General features: G+C 43.9%; 1 protein-coding gene and 1 long non-coding RNA gene across 4 annotated transcripts in view; one reads left to right on the top strand and one right to left on the bottom strand.

Annotated features, from left to right (window-relative positions):
- LOC105689632 (obscurin) overlaps positions 1-16,541 on the bottom strand; it is a 187,147-nt gene that overhangs the window by 2,432 nt on the left and 168,174 nt on the right. Inside the window, exons 7-10 of the mRNA XM_048658583.1 lie at positions 14,062-14,300; positions 12,615-12,834; positions 5,817-6,000; positions 49-191 (exon numbers count right to left, since the gene is read on the bottom strand). Coding sequence (XP_048514540.1) covers positions 49-191; positions 5,817-6,000; positions 12,615-12,834; positions 14,062-14,300 — 786 coding nt within the window. The remainder of the gene's footprint in view (positions 1-48; positions 192-5,816; positions 6,001-12,614; positions 12,835-14,061; positions 14,301-16,541) is intronic.
- The window catches only part of LOC110117211, a 35,342-nt gene continuing 24,414 nt past the window's right edge, over positions 5,614-16,541 (top strand). For all 3 annotated transcript variants that reach the window (XR_007279450.1, XR_002305889.2, XR_002305890.2), the window contains exon 1: positions 5,614-6,179. This is a non-coding gene — a long non-coding RNA (uncharacterized LOC110117211). The remainder of the gene's footprint in view (positions 6,180-16,541) is intronic.

Below are 16,541 nucleotides of genomic sequence, written 5' to 3'. Positions count from 1 at the left end.
AGAGGTCGGAAAATCTGAAGGGGGATTAAAAATTTCGGAGACGCTCACCGTTGAGCACGTGGACGTGAACGATCGCGGGTTGATCGGGCATGGTGGTCAGAGCGCACGTGTAATTCCCGCTATCTCCTGGTCCGACCCTCGCTATACTGAGGGTAGAGTTGGCGCCCTCCTCCATGAGATTTGTTTTTACGCTGGAAAAAAAAGAGGGGGGGGGGGGGAAAAAAATATTTTCCGTTACTAAATTTTCCAACGAACGTGAAAGGAAAATTTTCCAGAGCTACGAGGGAAAGGCGTACAAAATGAATTTTTATTAAACACATCCTTTAATGAAAATCCATTTTGCCCACGTATGCCATTCTGTACGTCTTTTCCCCCCGACACGTTAACACGATATTCGGATCGACGGATGTTTTTTCAACTATCCGCTGAATATCATCGTCCACGTCACGCGGTCCAGGTAAAATTAACCACTCGACGCCCACGATAATATTTATTACCCCACGTTATAGTTATACGTATGTAGCGTACGAAGGGAGAGCCCATTATTATATTTCACAAGTATTTTTAAACGTGATACATCGCCACCGTCCGCACATCTCGTAGCGCAAACACCAACGCAAGTGTACACAACGCGTGCATGTAGTCTATCGGTATATATACGTATAGTTGTGCAAAACTTCGGCTCTATTTTATAAGCTACCTACGTATATACGCTTCCATATAAATACATTTTAAATATATACATATAGCGCGCATATGTATCGCACATAAAGCCACCGAGTCATGTACTGCGGACGGTGGTACACACCATTGAATCTAGGTAGCATGTAACGCAACGACGCGACGAGGATACGCGGTTGTTGGATCCGAAGTAAAAAATATTTCATTCGCCTTCGTTCGTTCACGGAGAGAAATTCTCCGCTTAATTTCCCCCCCTGACTAATTTATCGGGGCGAAAAGAAACGCGGGAGAGAGTAGAAAAAATAGAATAAAAATTGTTAAAACACACACACATGCGATAAAACGGAGAAAGAACGATAAATAAATCGGCCGCGTGAAAAGAGAGAAGGGAAAAAAACAAAAAAAAAGGAATCTTGAAACTTTGCGGTTGAGTTTTGTAGAATTTATATGCACCGATTTGCGGCGTTTGGTTTTATTACTGACAAGTAGTAGAAATCAGCGTAGCGGTCGGACCCGCCAGTAGTAGTAGCCCGAGTTGCGGTCAGCCACCGATCGCGCCTGTGCTACGGAGAGTGGGGGTAACAACGGAGCGGAATTCTAATTGTAAACACTCTGCGTGTAGGACGAACGGAATCGAAATAACTTTTCCATCGCTTCTTCTACCCCCGTTCTTAACTCGGGGGGGTGTTCATTAGCTCTCACTTACTTCGGACAAAAACTAATTAGTGTATTGGATTGTTGAAAAAACCTGATTTCCCGCACGGGTAGAAGAATAAACAGGGAAAGACGAAATCCCTACCCTTTTATTTCGTTTCGTGTCCATTTTTTTTTTTTTTTTTTTTTTTTATTTCCTTAACCTGCAGTGGAACTGAATCGGGAGATGCGGCCGATACCTAATACTTGCGTAGCGCGCGGTCAGTTTGACAGGTGATTGAGGTCGAATGTTTTCCGTACAGCGTGTAACGACTAAAGCTGCTTATCGAACGGGGATTACGATTAGATTGCTGCGGATAAACCGCCACCCTGTTAGTCGTATAATCTAGACACATGCGGGGATAAAGGTTTCATCGGAGGGAAAAAAAAAAAATTAAAATACAATCGACATAAAATAGAAACGGTAAGAACTTGGAGAAGATTGAGGTCTGGAGATTTTGATTCTGCAAATTATTCGTTGTACCGAAAAATGAAGTTTTTTTTTTCGGTCTGTCTCATTTCTTGTTGTACTTCTAAATATTCTATCAGAAAATTTAATCTCGGGGATTACAGATGTACATATTCTTTTCATATTTCAACGGGGCAACGAAAGAAAAACGAAAAAAAACAAAATGGAGAAGGTGTGTGTGTGGGAAAAAAAGGAAACGAAGAAACTGATAAATACGAGCGCTGCCGCGCCCCGGTTTGGAATTACAGGGGTGGTGTTTTCGGGGTGTGAAAAATGTGGTAGGTCGGTGTCGGTTTTGTTTCAAGGTTAAATTTGCGTAATGTAGCCTCACAAGCAACGACCCGTATACACCGGGTTTGTCCCATTCGTTTCGAGTTTTCACCCTCTACGGTTAGGGGTGGCCCGTTCGGCGCCACCGTGCAAACCGAATTCAACGCGAAATTCGCGCGCTTCTGTGTACGTGTGGGTGGGTGGGTGGGTGGGTAGCGCCATTTAAATGTGCGATATGACGTATACATTCACTCGTAACTTGGTGAATTTCAGCTCAATTCACCTAGCGAACAATAATAACTGGTCGTTGAAGTGCATTTACTTAAATTACAGTCGCGACAATGGCTGCTGTCGCTGCTGTACCGCCGCCGCTATTGCCGGAGGTGTTTCGCAGCTTTTTCCCTGAATGTTGCCGCCGCTGCTGCCGCTGCTGCTGTTACTGCACTTGTAGGGTACAAAATTAACGAGAAGTTGCCCCGAAATTTAGGTGAAAAACCGGTACGGCACCGCCACGCCCGGAACTTCTGTTATTCCGCTAAATAAATTACTCGACATATGCAGGACCTGCAGTTACAAACAGGCTGCCCAGTTTTGTCTGGTGTATAAAATTCAAAAGTTTTCCTTTTTTCCAAATAATAATAATAATAATTGTTCGGTTTTTTTTTTCAAACGCGCCGTACCCAGAATTCAACACTTGGGCGAAAAATGACAATCGATCGTTACCGGTCCGATTACGATCGTTTCGGAAAGTCTGTCATCCGCTGTAAGTTATAAAGGCTGACGAAGCGGAGGCAGCACTTGAGGTAAATTCGCCAAGTTGATAACGTTGCCGCTATAATATATGCACGGATCAGCGATAGTGTATTAAGTGCAACCTGCGACGACGAGTTGATCATTCGAGGAAAACGCGCGGTGGTAGCGGGGTTATCGCGGAGGAGAGGTTGCAGGTAAACTTCAGAGAACTTTATACGGAACTAACCCCCGTGGAAACCTACTAATGGAAGGGCTTAACTCTCAATTAGGTATCGGCACGCTGGTCGGAAGCGACCGGAAACTCACCAGTTCGTACGTCAAGTGGTATCGCTTTGGAAAACGTCGACGGTTCGTTATTATTTTTTTTTCGTCGCTCCGACGGTGCAACCGTCGAATTTGTAATCGGAAAGCAGACGCGGCTGTATCATCGTTACGATCCCGTTGATCGTCACGGAAACGGGGGAGTTCGTACTCAGGGTCCGTAAAACGGTTCTTAGATGTAGACATTAGAAGCGGGCGGAATACGTGGCGGAAACCCCAGAGCGAATATAACTTCATCCCACATGAGCTTGACTCCACTTAACAGCGGTGGGTCGGCTGGTATAACTCCGAACGAGCAGCGGGAGCGGTAGCGGCGTCGTCGTCGTCTCTTGGCAAGTCACTTTCTAGCTGGGGCTCAAATTGTTGACAGTAGATTATAACTTGGAAGCACATAGCGCTCACCTCCTCTCAAACCGGATCGCATTTCGCTATCGTACACCAGGCAAGGCACACACGGCTCTCGGCTTCTGCCCGCACACGTCGCGCCCACTTTACCTTTGCCAAGTTGCGTGTACCCTACCGTACGGCGGCTGCTTTTCCCTACCTTTAACTTCTTCTCCGTCCTCACCGCTCGGATATTCCTCCTTTTCTCTATTTCGGGTTCCGGCCAATTCCCTATCGGATATACCGAACTGCGAAACTTTCCACGTAGGCAAGTAAGCAGCGGCGGCGGTGTCACCCGACGACCTTCGGCGTGCGCGGATTGGGCTGGGAATTTCGTCGGTCCGAACGCGACGAAATGCTTTCGAATTTTCCGACAAAAAAAAATACCGAGTTCGGGTAGAATTTATCAGAGCAACGAACGTTCCGGTGATAAGTAACGCGAGGACCGAGTCGCCGCGAGGGGAGATTTTACAAAACTTTTCAAACATACCCTGAAAACGGATTTTAATAGCCGCGCTAGCGATTCGTTGCTAGGACTTCAAAGGATTCGGACATCGCGGAATCGTATTACCTACAACGCTGCCCGTTTCACACCGTTAATTTCCACCAATTACGTGATTACCCTCGACATTTTTCCCAGGGGTCGTAAAGCGCGGATTTCAAAGTCGCGCGGGGCGTGAGTAAAACTTTCGCGAATATTTCGTCTGCCGTTTGGAATTTTTTCGAATAAATATGAAAAGTTGAAGAAAACTGAATAAATATAAAATAAAATTGCGTGGGACGACGGGACCCGGTCCGGTGTTTAGTTTCGCAATACTCTGGTGTCCGAAAAAGCGTTTTTCCGGAAGTAGAAGTGGGACGCGTGGGCTGAGAAGAGAAAAAACCGAAATAAAAAAAAAAAAAAAAAAAACACGTAGCTCGGGGGTAAAATTCTCTCGGGGATAAAGGTCTGCGTTGGACAGCGTTTAAGACTTGGGAAGATATCTCGTCGGAATCATCTTAGCGGTAGAGGTCCTGGCGTTAAAGTAAAATTCGACACGCACCGGAGTTCGCACTCGGTCGACTTCCATCTATTTCTTTTTTTTTTTTTTCTCTTTCTTCTTTTCCTATTTTATTTCTTCTGCAGGTTCTTCCGGTGGTCGAGGAAAACGTTAACGATATACGTATACGAAACGCGGGTTGATCCTGGAGCGGATGGACCCCTTGAACCTCATGGAGCATCTCACGCGAAAAAGGGGAAATATCCCGGCGTGGTCGGTCTGCCCTTTTTTTTTTTTTTTTCAGGAGCGCTACTGGACTCCGGAGAGCACTTTTCTCGATGGGAAAAGGGTTAAGGGTAAACGGCATAGCGATTTGATTACACTACCGAAAAGTTCACACCGCCGAGTTATACATCTGATGTATTGTAATTCACCGTACGGATTGAAAGGGCTCTCTTTTTTTTTGCTTTTTTTTTTCTTTTCGGCTCCAAAGGAGGGAAGCTTTTCCGACAACGCTGGCGGGTGTAATAAAAGATTAGTCGGTTCTGCTTCCGCTGACTCCGTCAGATATTAAATTCAACTTTCATAATGGAAGCGATAAATATTTGTGTAAATAGAGCGCGGCGTACGACGCTGCAAATTTCACCCTATAATCGAATAGGTGAAATGGAGATGTCGAACGGGATATGAAGGGGATGGAATTGCGAGCAAGAGATTAAGCTGCGGCGTTAAGTCCTTCCAGTGTCAGGTTCGAAATAGTAGAAATCCTTTCCTCCTAGAGAAAGAGACCTCGCGTCGAGAGTCAATGCTACGCGGTGCTTTACTTCCACTTTTCAACCCCCCTACCCCCACTTTCCTCGCACCCGCCCTCCCCCTCCCCCCCACTATTGAAGTATTGAAATGCAAGGTGGCGCCCAGTGAGACGGTATAATCGAGCCTCGTAATTCCTGGTTCAACTCGCTTGGAAAATCGATCCGCATTCACTCGCACTATATATACCAGAACCCGATCGTCGAGTTTCCTTTCGTATCTCCCTCGTCCTCATCCTACCGCCTCTCCTCCTCCTGCTCCTCCTCCGACACACCGTGTACAATATCCTCGGACATTGTTTTCAACGATTCCTCTATTCTCAGAAAATTATCCCCCAGGTGTAACGTCTCCCGCGGAGTCGTAGCCGCGCCATACCGCCCGCGTATTCGTATTCCGTTTGAAATTTTTCCAGAAAACATCGCGACGAGGTATTAAAAAAGACATCCTTCACTCACCTGATCCCACCTCTGGTCGTGTCGTAGTTCAGGGTCCTGTTGCCGTGCAACCATTGGACAACACTGTACTGCATCTGCATTGCGATGTGACGTACGACGCATAAAAGTTCGATCGTACTGTCAGCTTCGTAGTATTTGTCCCTCAACGGTTGCCCCATACCGTCGACTATCTGTACCGACGGTGCTGTAAAAAAAAAGAGAAGCAAAAAATAAAAATAAAAAATATAGATGACAAAAAAAAAAGAATGGAAAAAGAGTAAAACGAAAGAATAAAATGAACGACAAACTAGATATACCGTACGCTACTATAGTGGAAAAGTGAGTGTCAACTGTATCAAACTGCAGTGGTAATACGAGCTAGCGGTAGGTTTTACCTTTTACCGCATTGTTTTATCTTTTTCACTTCCGTAAAACAAACTCAACGCGAGTACGAGTTATTTTTTTATTTTCTTTTTTACTTTTTTTTTCTATCAAATTTATTTATTCATTTTCACCGGTCTTTTTATCATCATTTTTTTTTCCTTTATTATTTATCACCTTTTATTCGGACACCTCTTGCGTTTCTCTTCTCGCTATTTCTGTGTGTGCAACGCTCACGATGTAAAGTTATACACGTATATGTAAAATAATCTTCGAGGGGGTATGCTAAAATTCTACCCCACTTTTGGGTCGGTTTATTCCGGATTCTTTGGCCAGGACTCTGCCTACCTACGTGCCTAAACCGTGTGGTAGGAATAATACTTGCGCTTCGATCAACAAACCAATTTCATGCTCCGATATACCTGGACTGTTCTGATATGTAAATCAGGATTTGTATTCCGGCATACATCGCGCAACGAGAGAGTTGAAAAACAGGCGGAAAAAAAAAAATAAAAAAAAAAAAGAAAGGAAATTCAAGGCGATGGCGTTGGAGAGAGCGAAGAAAAAAGAAAAGTTTTTTTACCATACACGCGTACAATTATATTTGGTTTTTTTATTTTTTATTTTTTTTTCATAAATTTTTAAATTCATATCGAAACGGCGACGTTTATAACGAAGACAGCGGCAAAGATCGATCGTGAAATTATTTGAGGAAACAGCGGGCCACTTGGTACACGTCGTCATGACGACGATTCAAATCGTGATTCGAGACACACGCGACAGAGATTTTTAGCCGAAATTCGACTGGGAAGAAACAAAAATACGTTTAAAAATCACCGGGAGGTAAGGTCGACGAGCGGCAATTTATCGACGTTTTTTCATTTATCCGAATGTAGAGAGCGGGGAGCGAAGCGAGAAAACAATCTGGGGGGAAGAAAAACAAAAATGCGGGGAAAGAGCGAAATAAAAATCCGCACGGTCAAGGGGCTCGGCAGATTATTGCGAGAAGTATTCTTCGCGAAGGTGTTCACGGAGGAAATTCGGTGGGAATATTTTTCGCGTGTCATGGGAATACCGAGATTCGACTTCGCTCGACGACGCGCGCGGACCCTATTCGAAATGCTGCATCCAGACAGAAGCCCATTCAACGAAGTTTGGAGGCGTTGGACTCGAGAGTTTCGACTTTCTCGAGGTCGCCATTCGACGTATATAACTTTTGGCGGCGTATCGCGTAACGTCATCGTCGTCGTCGTCGTCTACTTTCCACATTTCTCTTTCTCGCACCCCGCCGCCGGTCTACCCCATTCGCTCGTACACGGTCATACACACACGCCCGAATTAAACTTGCGCTGACGTACACGTACATACGTATGTATCGAATATGTGCTTTAATATGGAGCTTTTCAACGGCACGTTTCGAGCTTTTGCTTTTGCTTCTGCAGTTGCACTGGAACTACTCGAGCGAGGCATGGAAACTTTTACTCCCTTTCAGCTAGGACAACCGACGAAGAGGACGACAAAGTTTGCCTACAATCTGACCTCAAGTGTGTCTCTTAACGGTTAGTGTTTTCCGATATCGACTAGGCGTGTCACTTAACTACGGGAAAACTTTGTACACCTAACTTTATATAACTATACCGGAGCTTAAAAACCCCCGTCCTCCCCCCCCCCCCCCCCCCCCCCCCTGCGAACACCGGGCGACCCCGAGTACTACTTGCAGTATTTGATCGTTGATATATCGTTTCGACCTACCGAGAAGTTGAAAGTTTTTTTTCTTGCATTTTTTATTATTTTTTACACTCCACATTTTTTACACGCCACGTTGCATCCACGAGGAGTTCAATTTCATTAAAAAGAAATAAAAAGTACGAAAAAAGGAAGACGAATCGACGTTTTATTTTATTTTGTTGTTACTCAGAAGACACGATTGCATCTGGGCAAGGTGATTTACGGAGAAATTTTGTTGCAAGGTTAGCAGTTCTTTCGAGATATTTTTTTTTCTTTCCTTTTTCTATTTTTTTTTCACCATATCTAACTCGGGATGGTGACGCGGTACCTACCGGGGGGGGGACTTTGGGTTTTCAAGCTTTCCACATGCTTTTTTATTTTTTTTTTTTCAACTTTTTTCTTACGAAGAACGAAAGGAAGGAAGGAAGTAGATAGTTGGTACCGCGAACAGCTAGCTACCCACCTATCTATCTACCTTGCTACCTACTTACCTACCTACCTCATGAAAAGTGGCTCGCTTGTGAAGTCGTGTTCGCATTTTCAGTAAAACTTTTCGCCAAAACTTTTTCGTGGGGGGAAATTGTTCCGTTGTAAAGGCCGCGTACGGTGAAACGGGCCGCGGCATCTCGGAACCCAGCGATATTACATTTCGCTCGACAATGACACGAATGGAATTCCTGATAGCCCTGCAAGTCGCTCGCGAACGGTAGTATAGGTATACAAAACCCCGTGTGCGGGCGAAAAGAGGCGTCAAAATTTTCCTTCGCAATGAAAGAAACACAGAAATTCTCTGCTTAAAAAAATATCCAGTAAAATCATGAACGGGATCAACAGGAAAGAGAGAAAAAGAGAAAAATAGAAAAGAAAAATCCTCGCGTGAAAAATTTGGCATACTTCATTTCTTGATTTTTCTTTTTCTCTTCCGAAAACGCGTCAAAAAAGATCTTTGAGGGAACGTAACGTATGTAGATCTCCGATATCGGAGGTTATGCGCCGAAGGAAAAGGGGGAAAAAGGGAGTATTCGCTCGGGAGCTTTTCTTTTCGTTTTTACATTACTTTATTTATTTATCTACTTGTTTTATTTCATTTTATCTTATACTTTCTGCGCTCACCCTGTCATTTGATGTTTTTTCATCACCATAAAAATTCCTCAAATACATCTACCGCGTCCTCATAAATATGTAGCAACACCACCAGATCTCCTTTCTTTATTATTTTTTTTTCGCCTCCTTCCGTTCGGCTCTTGTTCTTTTTTTTTTTTTTTTTTTTTTTATCAAGTATTTTTTTTTCTACTCTCTACGGCCGCGATCCTTGATCCAGAATTTTCAGTTCGGTATTCCAAATCCCGGTACGGTATATCCCACCTGAACCACCGACGCGATTCGTTATTTTATTCCTATCCCTCCCTTTTTTTCTCTCCTCTGGTTTTTTTCCCCTTTCCCTTTCTTTTCCCGCGCAGAGATAAAAACTCGTTGAAATCGTCAGCATTTTAAAGGCTTAAAACCATTACGACCCGAGTAATACCCGGACGGCATTGAATTCGAGTTGGTGACAAAAAATATATTTAACTCACGTTCTTCGCTTGCAGCTTTTCGTACAACGTTCGGAGGTCAGGGAAGGGAAGTTCGTTCGCAGGTTTCTCCTTCCCTCTCTATCCTGAATTCATTTTTTCTCATTCTCAGTCATACCCTTTCGAGTAAGGACACCGTATTCAACCGAGGCAGGAGAAGAAGAAAAAAGAGAAGATAAAAAGAGAAAGGGGAAGAAATGTGAGAAAAAAAGAATTTCGAGAAGGACCTCGTAAATTCGTCTAATTAAAACTGCAGCGGAGAGAGGGCTGACGAAAAAAGATGAGGGAATGACGACGAAAAAATTTGGGAGTATGAAAAAGGAATGGAGAGAAGGAGAATAAAAGGTGACGAGAAGCGAAGTGTGTTGCGGGCGAAAGTTGAGAAGTGATTGTATAGATTATATCGCTGCAATATCCTAAATTATACAAGGGGATATTAAATTGACGCGTGTCAGACAAACTACGTTGGATTAACCCGAAACCGTAAACGTTAAGGGCTCGTGTTTAACTGCTGCACTTGGTACCATAGTGGGTAGGTATAACCCAGTTGAAAGCTGAGAGAGGAGGCGACGCGACGGGGGACCTGGGAAAGGGAGGATAAGTGGAGATGATATAGCGATACCCCGCATACTTAATACTTCGAAGCGTCTCACCGAGTTACGGATGTACATTTTCCTCCAGTATTAGGAAATCATCCCCCACCCCCCCTCTCACTTAGCAACGCTGACTCGTTGCACGTCGCGAAAAAAAATTCCGATTCGTAAAATCCGAAGGTGTGACAGAATGAGACCGAGTTTTTCCAAGAGATTATTTCGTAAAGCGTGGAGAAAAAAAGTTGCAGAAAATTTTTGAGCCTGCAATCGCGGTCTAAAAGTTATTTGCACGAGTGCAGGTCGATGTAATCGTTTTATAGAAAATTTCAGTTGTTTTATCCGGGCAGGGAGCGGTATGAAATTTGAGTTAACTTTGATGTTGAAAATTAATCCTTTGTTCGAGGACACGTATCCTTGTTTTATTAAAAGTAATAATATAATCATGGGGTTGACGTGACGGGGGTTTACCTTTGGGCCGGACATCGTCCTGCCCGGTTATGATATTATCTTAATATAATGTTACATTATGGATAAACTAATGTAACCTGCAGGTACCGTTGAATCTGCGGCTTTGGGACAAGGTGCGCGTAACACGCCACCGTTATATTCCTGTGTTATCCTCACGGTTAAACTACGGCCAAGAACCGTTGCTCGCAAAACTTTCCGCGTCCCTGTACCAACATTTGCTCGAGACCAACGAGGACCAGGGATACGTTATCGTGCCCTTCACTTTCTCCGATTCGTCGGAAAATTGTAAACGAAATTTTGACGAGGGTTCGAAAATTCTCTGCTCGGAAGGAGGTGAAAAAAGAGGACCGAAAAATTACGAGTTTAATTAAACGATGAATTGCAAGGACATTCGTAATTCATCGCTATGTGACCCGACTTTGCCACAAGACGATAACGGACGTGATAAAACAGGGTGGTTTTTTTTTTTTCTTTTTCTAGAGAAAAACTACTCTGTATAAAAATTATAGGAGCGCGTATTTCTAGTTATTTTCTTGCATCGCTCCACGTAGCTCGGCAGAAATTCGTGGACAGTGAATAATAACGTCGGTATATTAAAGTCGAGGGGACGAGTCCTTGATGCGACTGAAAGTACGAGGGGGGGTCGAGGGGCACGGGAGTTAAAAATATAACCATTGTACGACAAAGCGAGCACATGAAGGGAAAATCTTCGAATATTTTAAGGGCAAACTTTGACTCTCAAAGAATTCTCCAATAATCTCAAACCCTCGCGATCTGCATTAATTAATAAATCCCTCTCAAGATTTCGAGGATAATTTTTTTTTTCATCTTCTTTCAGTGTTTATCAATTTCTGCCTCGTTCTCACCGTCGCGTCGGTCCCGCTTGTGCGAAATACCAAGTACTTTCCGATACTTGTTCTTTAATTGTATTTTTTCGCCGGATTTTTCTATACTTTGACACCGTGGGGCTTCTAATAAAGTGGAGCATATTTTTTATCCTAGCTCATTTTTCTCCGAAAGTTCATAGCCATTTATAGCGACATACGTACACTAGCTACCCATAAATAATTCAGCGATTTTCATTCTTCACTCTGCCGAGATTTTTGAGGCAGCAATATTATACCTATTTATAATCGAGAATTTCATATGCGTAAAATTTTCTCGTACCCGCGAGTGTCTAACGAAAGAATTTTCTACGACTGGATAATTTTTTTTTTTTTCCCTTCAAACGTCATGGAATAATCGTCAATCGTCTTGATCCGTCGTACCACGCCGCGTGTAATGCCTTTTCTATTTTCATTGCATCAAAAAATTTGTTACATTCGCATTCAGATTGTATCTCAGCAGATGTACCAGTCACGTCCACGTATTGGACCAATATGAAAAAACATCGACGGTTTAGTTCGAGGTACGATGCGATGATCGGAAGCTTTTAGTAGCCCGTCCTTCGAAAACGACGTGAATCGGCGATGATAAAAAATGAAAGAAAAAATGTCCGAACAAACAAAAAAAAAAGGAGACATTATACGTCGGTTGTACGATCATCGATTCGGTATCGATTAAAAATTCCCTCGCCGTCAATCGAATGATAATAAAAATTTTAAGCTGCGATCCGCACACGATGACAGATACGAATTCCCAACGAATCGAAAATCAATAGGCAGGAGGAGACCGAGGGAGGGGTAGGGGTGTGATGGGAAATGTGGGAACACAGGGATGAGAATTGTTTAATTTCATACCTCATATTCCACAGTGAGTTAGTGATGTGTATACACGCATAGCCAAACGAGCAATCCGTGTCTAATTATACCGACATAATGTGCTAGGTAATTAATCGACTGCGAGCGCTATGGTACGACGATAATAATAATGATAATAATCACAACTGCAATAATCGATGCCCACGTTCACTCGAGAAGTTAACTTGCGGCGATGATCAACGTTACGTATCGGTAATGCGAAAACTAATTACCACTGCAGACGACAAAAGCATCCACCTACATATCGCGATTAAAAGAATTCCGAATCTCACATCGAGGAAAAATCGACGAGGTGAATTTTCAATTTTCAATACTCACCGTTTATGTGTAAATTGATCTGTATGAATTTTGGCGGGTGCGTGCTTATTTGGCATTCGTACTGTCCCTCGTCGCTGCTGTTCACGTACTTTATCTGAAGCCTCCAGTTGTTGGGGTACTGAAATTCGACCGTGTACCTCAGATCGCCCGTGTAAGTATGCTGACCGACGGTCAGCAGGCTCAATTGTTCCCCATCGGGCTGACGACGGACCCAGGAAACCTGCGGAGAAGAAGCCAGACTGGAAATTCTTTTCCTCCCACCTCCTCATTATTCGCGCTCGTGCATTTCTTGTCGCTTATTATCGCGATGCACCGGGTAGAGAGAAAGTTGCTTCAAAATTGTTTTCGAAACGACGCTAAGTGGGGAGGGAAAAAAGGGGGTGATAAAGAAGTGCGGGAAGAAGAGTTAGCTATCCGCCTCCGTAGTTAGCTAGCTGGCGCTAGGCTATAGGTGCAAAGTTTATTTTCCTGGAAATAATAAGCGGCGTCGTAACGGTATATCATACGGTTGAACGACGGTCTTTATCTTCACGTGCTGTTCCGACCCACCCCGAACGAGGAAATGCGGGGGGCGCGTATAGCGTAACCGTAGGTATATCGAGCAACGTATATACAGTCGGTATAGACACACCGGTATCATAGGTACGCTTACATATGTATTTAAGCCCTGCATCCACACGTGCGACCTTTAACGTACCACTATGAAAGTTTAACAAGTTAATAAACGGATCTTTACTACCCCCTGAATATATTTACCGACAAAGTATGTATACGGACCTCTACATAGGTACATATACCGAGCGTGTGTAACGTGTAAACTGGCACTTAAACCGGCAATAAGATATCACAGAAATTACACGTTCCTCGGACAAAACGTTAGAATAATTGCCACATTGATTATTTCGTTGCAATTATTTTTTTATTTTTCACCGATCGAAGATCCGGAGTGATCGAAAGGGGAGAGAAGCGAGGGGTAAGCTCGAACGGGCGACGATACGTTCGCTGAGTGTACAAGAGAGAGAAGTGGAAAAAAAAATAAAATATTTCCTCTTACTGGAACGGAATTAATTATTCAGAGTTGCACTCCGGACCTGAATACGTTATTCCCTGTAGCGATATTGCACGGGTGTACGCAAGTCGGAAGAAAAAAAACGAATTGAATAAATAAATGGAAAAAAAAGGAATCGTGTCAATTTTTTTTGCGCTTCTGTTTTTCGGTTTTTCTTGAATTTTTTAAATTAATCCGTGCCGCTGGCTGCAGCCAGCGCGACCAAAAAATAAGCGAAAGAGATGAGCTGCAGGATTTGGGGCGCGGATGCGAGATTGGAGCAGTTTCGTTTGGGAAAATTGAATACATTTTCATGTCGCTGAATTAAAAATCAAATAACGAATGACAAAAAAAAAAAAGATATGAAAACTTTTCTTCCATCGGCGGATATTTACTCACAGTTTTGTCTTGTAGGAGTGAAATCCTGCAGTTCAGAGTGACGGTGGCACCGGCCTGAACGGTGAGATTTTGACTCTCCCCCTCAAAATGTGGACCCCATCTGTGATCGTGATGATGGTGTTTGTTGAGTGTGCTGTGCGCGTCGAAAATATAATTCAACATCGGCGCGTCGGTTGGTATCGAACGTTTCGCCGTTGTCGTCACCTTGGTCGACGGCCTTTCGGTAGTTTCAGGCGAATCTGAAAACCAGAGGGAGATAAAAAAAAAAAAAATAACGCAACGAACAAACATACGCGTAGTATCGTTCGAGAAACGGAGCGGAGTCGCCGAAATTCGAAACGGATCCGAGGAAAGAGGAAAAATCGTTTTGCCACGATTCGCGGAGAACTTTTTTTCCCCCACATAAGTCGAGACGTTGATGTCTGAGGATGAAAAACGTCTACATTATTGTCTATAACCGACGTCTTCTTGGTCGTTGAATTTTCACGGGAGGATTCTTTACCCGGGTAAACATCTCGGTAGCAGCTGCTACGGACGGTATATCCCATCGGAAACTATACGTGGGCGTTCGTACGGCGACGTTTTTATTTTTACTGCGCTTTTTTCGCAAAGAAAGTTGTCCGTAAAGTGACACGTATACGACGTTCGTAGCATTAATGTATCACAGATCCACACGTGATACCTCCTCGGTAAATTCCTCCGTGCTGTTATTTTTTTCATTTTTTTTTTTCTTTTTATCCTCAGTCACTTTCGGCGAATTCGAAAATTTTGCGATAATCTGCGATAGGGGGACGACCGCGCCGTACGCGTGTAAGACGTTGGCCGCGTCTTTAATTAAGAAAATTTTCGCGACGCAGGTACAACGCCGGCCCCTTTAATTAAACGTTGCGATAATACTTCCGTTAATATTATGACCAACGCGTAGCCACCTATACACGAAAGGCAATAATTTTATACGGGATATATTATTCGTAATCAACGGCGCACTGTACTACGGTGGTACGTTTTTTTAATCAACTTAAACTCTCCGCCGACTCCAGCGTCTTTTTTCCACCACTTATTTTCCCCGCCCCGTCCCTCCCCGCCTCCGCATCGTTTTCTGCAGATATTAATTCCGCCGATATTAATCCTCCGACGCGCGTCTCCTTCCCAGTCATCCCCCTCTTCGAAGCCCCCCCTCTCTCTCTCTCTCTCTCTTTCGCTCTCGCGTTTTCCACAGCCCCCCCCCCCCCACCCTCGCCGATTTGGATAACACGGGCGTCGCGACGCTTCGGTCAAGGGTCAAGTACGGAGGGCGTAGCTATGAGTATGGGAACAACTTGGGGACCTTCGCGAACGATATAAAGCGGCTCTTTACACACGCTCGATAATTTCCGCAGAGATCAACCGTCACATTCTCATCCTCTACGGTCCGCCGTTACACGTTCTAATTCCGCTGCTTTTAATTAAACGGATTTTAATTATCACTCCATTTTTTCCCCTCCTCAGCCCGCGTCGACCCTCCCATGTTTACGAGCCATCCCACATGATCGCGTACATATGCGATATGACTTGGAAAAATATTGGTTTTTTTTTTAACCCACGTTACGACTCACCCGATCGGGGGGTGGAGTCGTTTCACCGTCGTATCTGGGATAATGAAAAATGAAAAAATTATCAGCCACTTTTAAATACGGTTGCGAGTCGCTGGCGGTGGTGGTTTCGGAGTAGCGATACGTCGCGTACGTGCGACGAGGCGGTGTCTCCGAAAATTAGTAGCTGCCACCTGTCCCGCAAGCTCTCATAATTTCGAGTGGGTTTAGTTTCTCTTATAGCGTCGCGACGGCTTCCGAGTCGCTTCTAAAAGCTACGTTGATTAGGTGTCGGATTTCGTGGGACAGGTAGAATATGATGATACGTAAAGTCGTGATGAATTATTCAAAATTTTCATAAAGACGAAGAAGAGAAATTATAGGCGCGTAATGTACACCTACGTCGAGGGAACGCGCCTTGTTATCGACGTACGTACGTACGTACGTACGCTATACCGTAATACGCGTCGACTAATATAAAGCGACTATTTTGCCTCGAGAGGATTTCACACGACCTCGCGGTGCAGCGGGTCTGCGATGAAGAGCACTCGATATATACCTCTATAGGTAGGTAGCACTCGATAAATTTCAGCTAGCTTCGGGGTGTGAAATAGCAGGTTGTTGCGTAGCTGGCGTACTCCACGGTATAACCTGGCCGACCGACGTAGGCGTCAATTTCAATGAAAGTTATAGAGCTTTGTGCGCGCAACCTACACTCCGTCCCAAGGTGAAATTTTGTCGGGTTCCAAGCCGATACCGTCGAGGTGTCCAAATTTTCCGAAATTTATCAATAACGAAAGAAGGAAGAAAATTATACGTATAATTCTTTTTTGTTTTTTTTTTTTTTTGAATTACCGATCATTAGTTGCATTACGTGTACACGTATCACGTATATTTTCTCTATGAAAC

Source organism: Athalia rosae, chromosome 7 (genome assembly GCF_917208135.1).
Source record: "Athalia rosae chromosome 7, iyAthRosa1.1, whole genome shotgun sequence".
NCBI classification, from domain to species: domain Eukaryota; kingdom Metazoa; phylum Arthropoda; class Insecta; order Hymenoptera; family Athaliidae; genus Athalia; species Athalia rosae.
Note: the sequence above shows the minus strand (reverse complement) of the source record. Positions and strands in the feature narration are given on the sequence as shown.